At 47.5% G+C, this 16,593-nt stretch overlaps 1 protein-coding gene across 5 annotated transcripts in view; it reads left to right on the forward strand.

Annotated features, from left to right (window-relative positions):
* Nucleotides 1–11,778: 11,778 nt before the first annotated feature.
* The window catches only part of GRAMD1C (GRAM domain containing 1C), a 53,612-nt gene continuing 48,797 nt past the window's right edge, over nt 11,779–16,593 (forward strand). For 2 of the 5 annotated variants that reach the window (XM_056342190.1, XM_056342191.1), the window contains exons 1-2: nt 12,143–12,273; nt 13,706–13,834. In XM_056342190.1, coding sequence (XP_056198165.1) covers nt 12,196–12,273; nt 13,706–13,834 — 207 coding nt within the window. In that variant the 5' untranslated portion in view covers nt 12,143–12,195. The other 3 variants (XM_056342192.1, XM_056342194.1, XM_056342193.1) reach the window with 3 other exon arrangements.

Consider the following 16,593-nt stretch of genomic DNA (forward strand, 5'->3'; position numbering starts at 1 on the left):
GCTGTTGCAAGGCCAGCAAGGGTTTCTGACTTCTACTTACTAGCAGGCACACCCATACCTTGCAAAAGAGCGTGTTCCTCGCCTGCTACACATGCTTCAGAGCTAGTAGACTGCTCTCCTATACATATAGGAGATGCTCTCCTCTATTGGCATTTCCCCATGTCACTGACCACCTGGGAATCAATTATTGTCATGTCAGGAAACAGGGGCTATGGAGAACATTAGGCGAGTCAAGCAAATTTTTCATCGCTCCTTGGTTTTTTAAGGGTACTAGAGGCTTATATTGAAACTCTACGTTTCCTTCTGGCAAGAGTAAAACAATAACCCATTCTTTCAGCCAGGAGTAGCTACGTTCAGGTGGGCCTTCTTTGCCTGTAGGCTGGAGCAAGCCAACAGGACAAGAAGCTCTGTACTGAGAGGTGCAGGCAGATGGGAGCCACGGTTGCACACACACACACACACCCCGAGGAAGCACCAGAATCCATTTCCTTGGGCAGGTGTTAGCAGCTGGAGAGCTGGGGCACCCGGGTCTGTCAGGCTCCTTCTGTCTCTTCTGAAGCACCCAAACTTTGAGTACCAGCTTTAAAATAAGAAGTAACGGCAGGGAAAGGCCCAAGGTACCTCAGCAGAGTCTGAATACGGAGATGTGTGACCTAACTAAGTGGGGTTTTGGCAGGTGTTAATACAAATTTCTTCACGGAAGACTGTTTTGCTCCTTGCTGTGGGAGGATGCTGCATATGCCACTGTGGCTGTCAAAGCTGCAGGAAAAAGAAATGGACTAACCAAGATAAAAATGCCAAAGACACCATGTACTGAGGCAAAGGCTTTTATTCCATCTAGAGCTCCATTTGTGGCTCACAGGGCATCAGACGTTGTTCCACTTCTAGGCTTTACATTTTCCAGTGACCTCTGTAACGCTGTACCTCAAGCTACGGTGAGCAAGAAGGAAAGAGTGAGCAAGTGATACGGAGTTAGTACAACACAATAAACTCTTGCAAGGCTTCCTGGCCAGGAAAGAAGTTGTGACTTCTGTTCATGCAGAGGGTTTGCAAAGGGCTGCTGCTGCGTGGGCAGCATCAACCGAGGGATGCGGGTGCGCTGCTCAGCAAGGGCTGGAAGACCCTCCCCGGTGAGGGCAGGGAGCTCCTGGCCGTGTCCCTGTCCCTGTCCCCCCACGCTGGCCATCAGGTGGCGGCAGCGCTCCAGTGAATGGCAAGCCCAGCTCTTCCTTCATCCCTTCAGGGAGGGCATTTATTGCAGCAGGCCGAGCAAGGTTTTCGAGTGCCGGGAGAGAAGGTGCACATCACCCGGCTCCCCGCTAAAAGCAAAAGGTCAGCTGAGCTCGATCTGAAACGCAGACCACAGCTCGGGTTGCACAAAGTGGGAAATAAGCTTGTTTCAAAATGCAGCCTTCAGTGTCAGCCTATCCTGATAAGACCAGCTGACAGAGCTGGAAAAAACAGGAGAGCTTTCGGGTACCTCAGCCTGTACGTTCAGTACAGACAGACCCTTCTCAGGTCGTTTCTTTGGCTCGTGTGTGATGAAAACATCTAGTTTTCCCAGCCTGATCAGCTGATATAATAAAAGTTATCTGGCTTCACAAACCACGCTTCACACACACTTGGGTCATCACAGGCTTTCTGTACACGAGCATTAAAAGAGTATGGATGTAAGCATGTAGTTGGTGGGAGGAAGAGCCATCCTTCAGCATCAACCAAAAAGAACCACAGGAGCCCCAGTACTTTGTTAAAAGAAGAAGCATCTCATTGAATAACTCTTTGCCGAAAGTGGCAATTAAAGAAGATCTTGTTGTTTTGTTTATAGGTAACTCATCAGGCCCATGCATGAAGCTCTACCCAACAAAAACAGAATATTTGAAAAAGATGGAGTATAGAGCCAGCCCTGTTAGTGTTTCATCCACACTGCTTATATCCTGAACCAGATCCCGTCTCTGACCAGAGGTAAGTAAATGGCGAGTTCCTCCTTACATTAAAAAAAGGTACCTTTGGAAATAGGTGACTGGGTTCAGCCCTCTAGTAAGGAATTCAGGTTTTGAGTTGGGTTCCTTACCTTGGTGAGAGCCTTGTCTCATGCAGAGGACACACCGCCTCAGCTGCGGGGTTAAAACAATGATCAGAACCACTACGCCTCCAATACCAGCCGCCACAACCCCAATGATAGTTCCAATGGATTCTTCTATACCAAACAAGCCTGGGGGAGAAGGGAAGGTAGAGAGGGTAACATAAGATGTCATCCAGGCAAGTATATGCAATGCAGCCAGTATACTTTCTGCAGTGGCTGCAGCGGAAGCTACTTACTGTGATATCGATGATGCCAGTGTCGTGTCTGACATGAAATCATGGGCTTCTACATGGGAAAGAGTGTATCGCACTATGGAGCTATTGATTTTTTTCATTCCTATGTAGGAAGCCGCTAAGCTTTCCAGAGATTTAGAGATAGGACAGCCCCATCTCCCTAGCAATCTCCCTTAACAGCTAGGTGCCATGGGATGGCAAAAGATGATGCCGCCTGAATTAATGGGACTCATAGCTGTATGCTTTATTTTCAGATGGAAAAAAAACCTCTGACAATTATAAGAAATTCACCAGTCTCCCTGTCTACCTCCAAAAGAGACAGCACCAGAGGGCTGACAGAGCTCACTGAAGTCCTTCCTTTGATTTATTGCTCTTTGGGACTGTTGCATGGCATAGATGGGATGATCCCATTTTCTTTGAGATACGAGCATGTTGGCAATCCAGGTTTATTATTTTGAGGGACTGAAAGATGATTCAGGAAAAGCCTTTGGTCAGGTGAGCACAGTAGGATGGACTGTTACAGGGGCTATGGGATACAGCGTGGAGAGCATCTGCCCTGGTAGCTTAAGAGTCTGTCAGAGTAGGAATGTCTCTTCAGAGAGAGGGAAACTGGCTGGGCGATGGCTCACAACTGATCTGATCAGGTATTAAGTGACTGCCTCATGCTCATGGTAGTCATTTTGCCATGTGACTCACCCAGAAAATATAATAAAAGAATTATTAAAAGCCCTTCAGTTTCATCTACGATAACAGTACAATCAGGCATTCACTACATGTATCTATGTGGTTACATTTAAGCTTCACCAGAAAATTTGGATGTTTTGCTACCATACTCGCACACGGGATTCCAAGCGTTGGGCCGCCTGTTCCCAGGAGCAGGCGTTACCCCGTGCTGCCTAGCCTAACGGGTAGCCATCCAGCAAAGCAACTGGAGCTCGTAAGTAAAAGTCCCACTCCCTTCTCCTGCACACAGGGAGGCACCCTGTAGTTTCAATCCATTTGTAGATTATTCATTTTATCAGGAAAGTGAGAGTAATGAAGGTACTGTAGAACCATTACTTACCTTCAAAATATATATAATTTGCTTCCTGTAATGGACAAGTTAACAGAGTTAGCTAATTTATCTTTTTAATTTTAGGTAAGTTTTTGGACAGTCTGGAATTGTGGCACGTAACATTTCTTCATGAATTATATTTCTCATATTCTCTTGTCTCTTTAATTCAGGCATCATACAGAAAGGATATATTTCATCTTCTCAGGACCACAGAAAGGCAATTACACTGGCCAGGGCGCAGACATGGCAAGGGTAACCTGCACTGCTGAGACTATGAGATCAAGCCAACAGGAGACCTCGTTAGACACATGACCAGGCCCTTGCAGGGGGCACGGTTTTCTTGCCTTGTTAATGCTACGGTTTAAACTGAGTAGTTTTATAAAAATTAGTAACGGAAGAAGTCAGGCTCAAAAGAGCAAAGGCTGAGTGAATCTCAGTGAGCTAGAAGCTTTAGTAATGAATAAAGGGGAAATGACACTTGCATAATTTACTCTTGACACAGAAGGTGCTATTTTTTGTTAATTAGATAATAAGATAATAAACCTTCTGATGTGTTGATTTGTTGGGACTGGAATGTATTTAGCCTACATAAAAAGGAAAGCTGCTTTGACATGTCCAGCTGATAAAGGCAAAGCAAGTTATTTCCTTAGTATGCCTAGTGTCTATTTGTGATGCTAAGAAAACATAGCATGGCACTTTTAATGCTACTTTGATTTTAATGTGAAGTTAAGCAGAAATGATATAATGCGATCCTCCTGTTTATTGTGGGATTACTTATGTCATTCAGGTTAAGGAATGAATATGCAAGTTAGTGGGTTGCAGAGAAATAATGTCAAAAAGAAAAGGAGTGGGGAGCTGTTCCCTGAGATGCTGTCTTGACATCTGTCACTCATGTGGGTTCTGCCAAACAGAGCTGTGAGCACAAGAGAACTTGTCGAACTGTATCATTCTTGGCATTGACTTTAATTTTAGTGATAATTCCTTCTTTTTTTTGGTTGTAAATGCCCCTCCTTATAATAATACCTGTGTGACTGTTTATAGAGGCAAGCCGATGAAAATTAGCTGGCCTAATGAAAATAATGAGAAATGCTATAGAGCAATTACACTCTGTGACACCAGGCGCTTACTGCTAGAGGTCAAACAGGCCAGCTTCCCTCTTTCTGCAAGCTTGTAGACCAGCTTTGGAGGAGAAAGAAGGAGAAAAGAAGTAAATAACATCAAATATTACCCAGAGCCCTCCTGATTCTGAGCTTTGTGCCATCTCCTGTCACCACCTTCCCATCTGGAAGTGTAACTTCACAGAAATAAATACCGTGGTCACTGGTTGTCACATTGAGGATCATCAGGGAGGCGTCCCCTTGGGACAAGTCTCCACTCATGAAAACCCTGGAGTTATTTGGCAAGATAGTCGTATTGCTTTCTAGCAGATCCATCTGCCCCTTTTCATCTTCTTTGTACCACCTCACCATCAGGTCAGTCAGGGAGGGACGTCGTGGACTATTAAAGTGACAATTTAAGACCACAGTTTCACCCTCTTTGGCTTTTTCCTTGGCTGGTGTTTGAGTCACCAAAAGGTGCCATGGCTCAGATGTTGTTGGCAACGAAGGCTGTGACGTATGAGTTACAGCTGCATTCTCCTTGCTTGGACTTCCACCACTAGCACCAACATCTGTACCAGGGAAGAGAAAGAAAAGGAGGGTTGAGGGTCATAGGATGATAAACCTTCCAGCTGCTCCTGACCTCTAACCAGCACAAAGAATGGCTCCTGGGATTAGGATCTGAGGGTAGCCACTATTATCACAATAGGGATTTTTTTCCTAGTTCCTGTTTAGATTATGTTCGTGTGTACTGATGGTTGCTCCCTGACCCTCAGCTCCTTTCTACTGAAAATTAATGCCGTTGCCCAATGGCTTTGGGTGAAATTTAGAGTTCATTCAGCCACATTTCCACCCCCAAAAATCTCGAGGCCTGATGTCCGTGACTCAACCTTTTTTGAGGCAAAGCAAAAAACGCACGTACGCTTACACACACGCAGCTCTTTTCTGACAAGTACAGTGAATATGTGCGCACCCTAATGCAACTGCCTGCAGTCCAAAACATAATGTGAGCTTCTTAGGAGTTTTGGCATGAACTTCCAGTTTCAGGATAGGAAATCTTGAAGTTGTGGGAAGAATCACCATTGCCAGAGGCTGAACCCCCAGGAAGATCCTATCAGTGACCTGGGGGATGGCACGTTTGCATTCTGCAGGTATTGATACTGAGGGTGACATCTACTCTCTCTGAAAGGACCACATTGTCCTGCTACCCTTTGTTAGAAAAATATGCAAACATGTCTGTAGTAGAGATTTAAACCTGCCTTCTCTCACTCAGCCAGTAATCATAGTATCAAACAGCCTCGAGCTAAGAGTAGTGTGAGTGGATCTCATTTCTGGAAACAAGCCCAGGCTCAGAAGATGAGACAAATAGTTGCTGTCTCAAAAAGAGGGAAGAATAAACTCTTCAATATAAGCCAACAGCTGTCACCAAGAAAAAGTTCAGACCCATTTTTTAAAAAGTTTCTTCTGTTGTTTTATTTTCTTCAAACGAAATCATCTCCCTTCATACTAGTCGGTGCCCTCTCAAGGACTGCAGACCATTCCATAGTGGAGGTCTTGATTTTCCATTGTCTTGAGTCTTTCATTGCCATCCAAAGGGTTGAAATGCTATTGTCTGCGTCTGGTAAAACTTCACAATGGCAATAGACTCCCTGTGCTTGGGGACAAATGTCTTAAGGCAATGGAAAACCGACCCCCCTGATGACTGGTTTGAGAGTTACTTGAATGGCTCCTCCAGGCACGCTTGTACACAAAATCACAGTTATATTCATAGTTATTATTATTTATGACTCTTAGGGGAGTCACGCTGACAATTTCTGTCAGGCAGCAGGGCCCTGTTGTTCTAGGTGCCTTATAAAAGGACAGGGTATAGAGCTTACAGTTTAATTATCAGATGAGAGGTAACTCATGGATGCAAAAATATAGAAATTACAAGCTAGCTATGAAACTAGGCAACAACAAAGCATGTGAAAAACCTTCAGAGCTGTTTGTTGTTCCATGCTTTTACCTCAAAGTGAAAATTTTGAACGTGTAACTGGAACACCAATCCATGGGAATTGGATACTTCAGAATTAGGTACTCAAATATTATCGTAGTTTTGGATCCAGTCCCCTAAAATGAATAGTCCTTATTAGAGATACTGGATGAGATATTATCCTCATGTTCATACACAATCTTACCAATGAGCCCACTGGAGCTTCTTGGGGGAACACGAGGTCCAGATTTTCCCTTTCAGTTAGAAAACAGTGTATCGATGCAGCAGTCATAAAAGCTGAAGTATCCTGACAAGGTACTTTGACAAGTATAGTTGAAATGCTTGACAAAGCTGGTGGTAGCTTGACATATTACAGCCTTTGTGCCTCAAATATTCTGATGTGATGTATTTGGTTATCTGTTAAGAGTGAATTTAGCAGTTTTGTCATGAGTACTCTTTTAAAATCTCTCTTCATTAACTATTATCTCCACTGGATACTGCTGCTTTAGCTGAAGCAGTGTGTGCTACTGCTACCTTCTTTTCAAGGAATGGCCACAGAATTTCTTCTCCACAAGTATTCCAGCCTTACCATATGCACCTCCTCAACAAAATTATATTTTTTATTCCTTTTGGTGATGTAAAAGGTATCACTTTTACACAGCTACTTAGTGTCATAGAGAACATAACAGAGCAGGAACAATGTGCTTTGATGCTGCTTCTGTTTGTCATGAGTTTTATTTGCACCTACTATCATGAAATAACTGGCCTTGTCGTCTGTGTTATCTGACATCTTTGACTCAATACAAATCGTGTAACTGAAAGCTAATTAGGAAAATCAAAACGCAAGAGGAGTAGGCTGTATTTTGTCCCAGCTGTCTTTGGGGGTTTCACTGAGAAGCTCACAGCACAGCCTCTATTTTTCTTTCTTCCTTTCTTTCTTTCTTTTTCTTTTGCGTTGTTGCAAAACTGGAACATACTAGTTCACTGGCATTCAAATACACAATGCCCTTATCATATTGGCATCTGGGAGCATACCATGCCAAATGCCTTGTTGACTCTGCTTCTAAGTTCTTTATAAGTCAATCGCTTCATTAGCAGAGTGATGTGTAGGTCCCCTGCCTTGCAGGTTGGAGGGCTCAATCCCCAATGGAGGGGAATGCAAGGCTTTTTGGTGAAAGCACTTGAGCTAGACTGAGTACAGAGAAATACAGCATGGATGATCTTGTCTTGACCTGGAAAAATGATTAGATGATCTAATAGGTCATTGTCATATGAAGTCGGTAGTTCACGGCCAATTTTCAACCATGAGGGGGAAAAAGCTCTCTGGGACTCCCTGTAATGTGACAAATGTGCTCCACACTTGGCAGTACTAATAGGGCACCTACTAAGCCATCATCCTCCCCTTTACGTAATCTGCAGGTTGATACTTTCCCATGTAAGGCCATATAGTTGGCTGTGAATGAGAAATACACAAGGCAGGCTAGAGGAGGTGGGGTGAGAAAAGGAAAGAATAAAACATACCTGCGCTCTCTCCCAGTCCTAGAGCCTCTAACTTACTCTTTGGTGCCTGGAGTAAACATGAGCAGCCCTGCAAGCTTCTTCTGCCAGCTGCCAACAGCACTAGGGAACTAAAATGGTGGTGGAGATCAGCGCAAATTTGACCTGTCTAGTTGAGTCTCCTCTCCTTTGTTCACACTCAATAGATGGAGGAGAGGTTGAGGGCAAATCAGGCTCCATTTCCAACCCACATAAAAATCCTCTTGTTCGACCTTTTAGATGGTTTGGGGGGCTTTAGAACTCAACTTCACACTCAGCTGATACCATGAGGGTGCTTTACAAGCTGTATCCAGCTCCCAGGCATCTATGTTTAAGTGATCAATGACTGCATGTTGCTCATCTCAATTTATATGACTTTTGCCCTGGGCTGAGGTTGGCTTTCACAAAAGGATATGAATAACTACCTTGTGACAATAACTGGTTGCTAATACATCAGAGAACCAAAATAGAAATGAAGCTTCTGGGCAATGATGATACACATCGTGAAAAAGGCAGGCAAACATACTTTTTCTGAACATTTCTATTAGCTAAACAGGAACGTATCTATAAAGAAAAGTATGTTTTAGTGCAGCGCACAACACCAGATACGGTTTTCCTGCATTCTGAAGAAGCCCTCAGTCGAAAGTTGCTGTTTGAAAAACAAGAATAAAACCCCTCAAGCCAAACTCTAGGAATAAGCTGTGTTTCTTCTAATTAAGGAACGTGGTTTAGTACTCACCCACCAGCAAGAAGAAGAGGAATGAAGACACTGCAGATCTGTAGAGCTTCCCAATGTGCTGGCTCATAGTTGCTGAAGTATATGGCCTCACCGTCTCTCCCTCTGGTAGTACAGGCAAAAAAATATGTGTGTTATTGCAACAGGACCTCACACTCTGCCCAGTGAATGTCACAGTTACTAAAGTTACCACAGCTTCAAGATCACAGTGCTCTGCCTGCCGCCTGGATGACAGCCACCTTTGAAGTAGCAATGACTTCCCGGGGGCTGTTCTGGTCTCCCCCTGAGAAGATGCTGAAAATGTTCTGAGAGCCGAGGGAAGATAATACATTGTTTTTTCACTCTGGCCTTGTAAAAACCACAACTTTGGGCTGAGTACATAATATCCAGACACTCAAAAGGAGACCTCTCTTCTGCTGAACGCCTCCCTGACAGAGGTGAGAAGACAAAGAGAACTGGCTTCATTTTCTGAGCAGACAGACTCCTATCACCCTACTGCACCACTGCATGTGGCTATATGCACGCAGTGTTTATAGGTAAAAGGCATTTCTGAAAGTATTTTTTTTTCATTGCAGAACAAATCCTTTTTCACCAAAAACTGATTACTTAGACTCCATTTAAGTAAAGCTTGTCTATGCCGCCAGGGTGGATGCGGAAACTGCTGAAGCGGTTGGCTTGTCTGGAAAATGATATCCAGGTGTGCTCTGGAAGACGCTGGGTTTACACAAAGGTGCACACCCAGCACTGCTCTGTGGGAAGAGCTGCAGCAGCTCCAGACCCCCACCTGCAGCATTTACCCCTGCCAGCCGTGCTGCCGCTGTACCGAGCACATGCCACTCTCGCTAGCGGGCTGACACCTCTTCCCTCAGCCACAGGATTAGGCATTATGGCACACCTTATCTAACAATTTTGCCTATCTTTAAGACTCTTCAGATAATGAAATTGTACTTGAGAATCCAGTAGACTCAGTTCCATATCTGTTAAAACACATACAAAGCACAATTCAGCTGAGAGAGGCATGAGTCCTTCTGCTTTTCTTTGCATTTGAAAGCAAAAAGAAGCCCCAAAAAGTCCCCACCACACCGTAAGGAAATTTGTCATCGTGCTACTGTCATATGGCTTTCTTCCATATGTTTTAATAAATTCTGTGATCCGCATCTTTGCATGCAGATGCTCTACAATAACTGCTTTAAGAAATCCCACACTTGACTTGCAGAACTCTGCTGACCAAACTTCAAGAGGAACAACCTGTAGCGACTGCCTGTTGCTCTAGCTTTGGTGTAGTGACACCTGTATCAGCAAAAGCAGGACAGGCTAGAGGGAGTATGGCTACAGGAACCTAAAAGGCAAATATTTCTTCTCTGAAATGGGTCAGGAGAGTGGGAAGACCTGGGATTACCAGGCAGGAATCACTCTGAAGTAAACTGGAGCAACTGAGACCAAGCACAGAGCAACATAGCACTTCAGTAGAAAGCTGGAAGGTAGATCATGGGGGTCTTCTGAAGTCTGAGGGTCTTCTGAAGTTTGGTCTACTGCCAAAGTGTTAGGGAGCAAAACCAGAATATCTATGAAAAGAAAAAGATAGAGGAGTCAAAAACAATCAAGAGTTTGAGGAGGGAATAACCAGTAGAGTCAAAGGCATCTGGCAGATCGAGGAACTGGGACTGAGCTACTGGCTTAGAGTACTGGCTGTGACCGCGTGTCAGGGAAGTCAGCATGGGAAGATGGAGCTGGACCAAAGGCATTCCAAACAGTGTCTGATTTAAACCCAAGTATGTGGTGTGTTTCTAAAAAAACTTCAAGCGTGTTGTGATGAACCTACCACCATTGTTCCTGCAAATGCTGTTCGTGTTCATTTCATCCTGTAACAGCAACTCTCTTGTGAATCTTCCATTAACTCGGACGTGCCTGAGCAAAACTGTCAGGTCAGCCAGCTTTTAACCGAGGGAATACAAAGGGGTTTTAGTGTTGCTGGCAGCCACCAGTTGAACATAAATCTTCTCCCACTTGGATAACCCAGTATGGTTCAGAGGGAATCTCAGTTTTTGGACAAAAGGAAAAGTATACTAGTCTCCTGAGTGTTGTTGAGAAAAGCCTGAAAAATTTGAGTTTCAGAGGTCCAAATCAAGAAAGCAAGCAACCAAAATGAAATAAAACACATGTTATTTTTTACACTTTATTGTAAATTTTGGGGACTCAATGCCAGCAGTGTTAAAGCTGCACTGTCTGGGCCAACAGCTGGGAGGGGACATCAGCCACTGGGACTTCTGGCACCTTGGCTGATGTGTCAGCAGGCAGGTGTCACAGGGTCCAGGGATGTTCCTTCAGGGAGAGCCTCAGCCCACTGTCTGAGGCAGCGGTGCAGAAAAGGGGCGACAGGAAGAACCAGCGTTGCCATGCCAGGCTGCTCTCCTCCCCCCAGCCCCCTTGGCTATCCACCCACCCATCCATCCACCCATCCATCCACTCGTCCACCCGTCCGTCCATCCACCCGTCTGTCCCTTTTCATTGCCTGCCAGCCAGCCAGGTGGAATTTTTTTTTTCCAACAGCTCTTCTCTTTTCCTGCAAGGTGACCTGACGGCACAGATGTGCAAGCCACCATCGCTCTGGTTGTGTCCCCTGATCCGAGGGACGCCGTTTGATGCCCTCTCACTTGCAGCCCAGCTTGCCAAACCTCTGGGCGCTCGCAGCTCGGGGCAGACACCCTCGGCGCTGCTCAGGAGAGCCTGCGTTCCCTCAGACGAGTCCTCCACCATTTACTTCCCTTATTTCACGCTCCGGCGGCCGGCCCCCCCGCAGCGGGCAGGGCGGCGCACAGCTGGCTGCCCCGCCAGCACCCGGGCAGGGACGCGGGGCCTGGCCCCGGGCAGCCGCTCAGGCCGCAGGTGGCCGCGCCGGCAGCGCTGGCGGGCGATCGGCCGGCCCGGGGCGCTCGGGGCCCTTCCCCTCTCCCCCCCTGGAGCGGCCTCTCGGCGCCTTTTTCCGCTGAGCCCCAGACCCCCCTGGGCCGGGTGAGGAGCCGCTGCTGCTGCCCGGACGCTGGTTAAGCGACTGCCGGGGCTGCGCGCCAGGGGAGGGCGGCGGGTCCCTCGGGAGGGAGGCAGTGAGCGCCGCCGCCCCCCGGCTCCCCGCAGCCGGGAGTTCGTCCTGCTACAGCCCTCAAACTTCCCACCGGCCCTGAGGCTTCGTAGTTAACCCTTGCGGAAGCCGCTGAGGGGTTTCTGGAGCGGGCCGAGGAGGGGGATCAGAACCGCCGCGGCCGTCCCCGTCCCCCCTACCGGCTTCCCCTCCTCAAGAACGGCGCCGTTCGCTCCTGGCAACCGCCTCGGGTCCGCGGCCCGGCCGGCGCCTGCCCCTTTAAATGGCGGCCGCGGCCCCGCCGTGGCAGTTAGCGGGCGCCGCGCCGCCCTCGCCCCCCTCCATGGTAAGCGTCGCGGTCAGCGCGCTCCCCGCCGGCCCTCGCCCGCCCCTCCGGCCGGCTCCATGCCCCCGGCCGCTGCCCCGCCGCGGCCCGCCGCCGCGCTGTCCCCCGGGCGAGCCGGCCGGCGGCGGGCTGCGCAGGTAGGTGCGGAGGGCGGGAGCCCCGCGCCTTCCCCCGGGGGACGGGACGGGCGGGCCGAGGCTGCGGGGCTGCCCCCGCGGGTAGCGCCGGGAAGCGCCGCCCGGGGGTGCGGGGCCGCCGCGCTCCGCTCCGCCGCCGCCACCACCGCCCACCTCCCGGAAAGTTTTTGGGGCGAGGCGGGCGGGGGCGGCGGCGGCCCTCGGGGCCCGCGGAGAGCCGGTGCCGTGGGCCCCCGGTAAGGAGGCGCGGCGGCGGGCGTCCGGCGGGGTTGCTGCGGCCCCCGGAGGGAGGGTCTGGGCTCCGGGGGGCCGGGAGCCGCCGGGGGAGAGACCGGGCCGCGCTGCGGGGCAGCACTCGGGGTTGCTGTGGCAGCCGCCGCGCTCCGGCGGTGGGGGGGGTCGGGAGCGGCACCCCCGTGGCGTTTGCGGGTCTGTGCGGGCAGGCGGGGTGCGGGGCTCGGGGAGGCCGTGTGTTCGCGGAGAGCCGCCGCAGGGCAGCCCTGCGCCCGCGCCACGTAGCCTGGGGTGCCTCTGCCCTCCCCCCCGGCGCGGACCCGGCCTGGGCCGCGGGCCGGGCGGGGTGCGGGGGAGCGCCGGCGGGGTGTGCGCAGCCCCGTCCGGCCGTGGGCCTGTCTGAGTGCGCCAACGTCGGCTTGGTTTTGAGTCGGTTTAGTCTGGAAATTTCGGTCTCGAAACCCGCTTTTGTCTCTTACGGATGGATCCGGTAGTACCGCCGGTGTCAGCTCTTGGTTAGGGCCCCGGACGGGTTTGGTGCCCGTTTGCTAGGTGGCTTGGGGCAGGTGTCTTGCTGTGGCTCGGTTTCCCTCTGTGGAGACAGACGGACTTCCCAAGTGAATATTGCTATCGAGGGAGAGTGCTGTGGACAACAGCTTATCTTTAAAACAAGTGATGCAAATAGACCTATTCGCTTCGGAAGTGTTGCGCTTTTATTTATGTATTTCAAAATGCACAATTGACAGCGCAGCTAATATTACGTAGAAATATTTGATGTATCTGTATTATAATAATCTGTGTCAGTCCTCTGGTACATGCTGCACCTCCATGACCTTTCTCAAGTTTTGAAAGGTCCCGCAGATTCTAGAGACGTGCTGCATGTCCTGCACTGAACGTCTCATGTCAGTGTTACTCCAGCTCTAAATGCCTGCGCGGCTTTGATGTGCAAGTTGAGGGGCTGCTGTGGAAGTAAAATACTCTGATAAAAATGTAAGTGATAACTAAATATAGTATACTCTGTAAAAAATGTAAAATGAATGAAAAGACTGTCAGTGGGAAGTGTTTCCATGCCACTCACCTCGGTGAAACTAGCATGTCAAGTTTCATTTAATATATAGTTCTTAAATGGATTAACCATCATCTTATTTCACCTTTCTCCTCCATTGTTGAATTGCATACCTTGCTTCTGTGTTCACAGGAAGTTCATGAAGTGGATCATGGTCTTATTAGCCAGCTACTTGCTGATTCAGCGGAGACTCTTGGTTCGTGCACAGAGAAAATGCAGGGTCCTGCTCAGTATAGCTGGAGTACTGACTGGAGCTTTTGGGTAATGAGTTTTATCTTTCTTCTAACTTGTGTTATATTTATAAATATGTATGTCTTAATTTATATATGTGTGTGTATGTACTAGCTGCATATGCCCGGTTCTCGTGTTGCTTTGTAGTCATGAATTAGTAAAGTGCTCCCCACCCATGTAGTGGGGTAGGTAATTTTATCATTATCAGCTTACTAAAGTGTAAGCTGAGACTGAGAGGGGGTGAAATTTTTACCTGATGTCAAGTATCAAGTTAGTGACAGGCCTTCTGGCTTCTGTGCCCAGTCCTGTTGTCTCCCAGTTCCTTGCATGGTTTGTTAACCTATCCACTGTTGATGCTTTTTAACAGGAAGGGCTGAGTTTTGATTCTCAGTTTTGTGTGGTTCTTCTGATGTGCTTTCCTAGTGCCTTGTGTTTTGTCAAGTAAACATGTTTGTTTTCCATAAGAGTAAATAAGTTTCTTTTTTTCCGTGTAAGGAATGGGATTTGTGAATAAGAAGGGCAGAAAGGTGAGGTTTAATTTTGTTCTCTCCAGAGAGATGTTCCACTGAAAGTGGAGGGTGTAATAATAAATGCTGGTTTTAATACTTTTATTATGCCCTTGATGGGTTTTTCTTCCCCTCCCCTCACCTCCCCTCCCAATGCCGTGAGAGAGGGTAAACTTAGAGCTGTAGTCTTAGAGCATATATTGTGCTATTAGTTTGGTGGCTGGTGTTAGATTGGGAAGGGGAACACTAGCGCGTGCAGCCACAGGCAGGGTAAGACCTTATCTCATGAGAGACTTGGATTCCCTTCCTCACAGCTCTGACAGTCTGACTCGGGTTCTGTGTCAGGTGGCCTCAGTAAATTGGCATGCTTCAGCTTTTGCATAGGAACATCATTAGGACTATCGTGTCTTTGTCCTGATGAGGTCACCAGTGTCTTCATTGTGCTCACCAGATGAAAGATTAAGTAACTAGCAAAGGCTATAGGGAATCTGGCTGAGCTGTGAGCAGAACTGGGGGGGGTCAGATTTCCCAACTCCTTATTTATAAGTTTAACTTGTATGTCTTTTCATCTCTCCTGTGCAAGCTAAGCAGATGTCCTGAGGGTCAGAACACTGATTTTGCATCTCAGGCCTTAGCATAAACTTTCCTCAAAATGCATGTGTACTCTTAAAGTGAGCGACGCTAGCCTGGAGCCAATGGCAGTGGGATGGGCCAAATGAATCCCGTCAGGTTGTAGAATTGTGTTGATAGAGAGCGACTACTCGGATTGTTGTCCACTGTTCCTACAGTGACTAAGACTATACAGGGTGGTTTTGCCTGTGCCCAGCTGTATCTCTCTACTTGAATCGATAGATAGCAAGTCATGCTGTGCAGACATCGTTACTGCCAGCTATGCTCTTGTTAGATGGCAAATTAGATTGTGTAAACTAACTCTTGATTATTTGTATACAACAGTTAATGCAGTTGATGGTATATGTGAGGAAGAAACCTGTTTAGGTCTTGGGATCAGTTTGTTGGACTTTCATTTAGCAGCTCAGTCTTTCCTTGATGAGCTTGGCAATCTAAAAGTCAGTAAAATATAATATATGAAGAAGATAAGTGTGCAGTAGGCTTTGCATTTTTATGTTTGAGAGCTGTGCCAAAGGCTAGAAGTTTCTTTGAACAGAGCTGTAGGGGTGTATGATGCAGGGTTTTGTGCATCCTCAGAGCTACTTTCTGCCTGTAGTGTAACACGTGCTGGTAATTTCAGGGCAATGAGATCCTTCAGTGCAGCGTTGGCTGCTAAAAGTGTGAGGTGTTGCCTAGTATGATTAAATGGTTGCCTTCTGTCTATGGTTTGTACTCCAAGACCTCAGTATTTGTTTGAAGTTGGTGTTTATCTAGTTCTGCAAATATGACCTTGCAGTTAAAACAAAGGAACTGTGTAAATATTCACCTCTTGTAAGATAGCGCTGTGGCTTGTAAAATTCTAGCAGTACCGTTTGTCACTGATTAGTTTTTAAAACATCTACTGATCTCATTATAGGAGGATGTGGTACTCGCTTTCTCACGCTTAAGGGGACCAAACTTAGAGGTAGTGAGAGGCAGGAAGTCACAAGTTCAAGGCAAAAATTAAGATCTTCTAGTTAAAATGTTGTCATTGGCATCTTTCCCTGTTCTTCCCTGCCTTTCTAGACAGAAAACGTGTTTTAATAACTTGCACGGTTGATGATCAGCTGCTGACTATATAAACAAATCATTAAAACTCCCTAAATACTGAGTCATAGTAAATGTGTAGGTGATAACACAGAAGGCAGCTTGTTGTAGTGTGTGCAAAGCATGTGTCACTAACATTTGACAAAGGGTGATCTTTGTGTCCTGTGGCAGGTGTGGATTTGTTGTTAGGCTCATGCCTACTCTTAAGTCAGTAGAATAAAGAATTGCTACAACAGCATGACTAGCCTGCGGTAGCATCCAGGGATCAGCTCTGCTGCCTGGGTTATTAGCTTTGAGAGGCTGCATGTTTCTGGTCACTTTGGTTTGCTCCAAGGATTGGTTTCTTCTAAGTATGTACACCTGCTTCTCTGATGATGGAAACAAAATGTGGATGTTAGAGCCCAACTGGTTTGACTTCAATTTTTCATGGATTTGAGTGGGAGTAGGCAATTGTGCCATGCCTCTAGAAGTCAGGCCAGGTATCATGAATGCTCAATAGGTGCTGTGAGCACATGTAATTAGCAGCAAGCTAGGGTTGGGAGCCTCTGGCATATCATCTCTTTCCTGGCAGTGGTGAGAAGGAAAGGT

This window comes from Falco biarmicus, chromosome 5 (assembly GCF_023638135.1).
Source record: "Falco biarmicus isolate bFalBia1 chromosome 5, bFalBia1.pri, whole genome shotgun sequence".
Classification (NCBI taxonomy): Eukaryota; Metazoa; Chordata; class Aves; order Falconiformes; family Falconidae; genus Falco; species Falco biarmicus.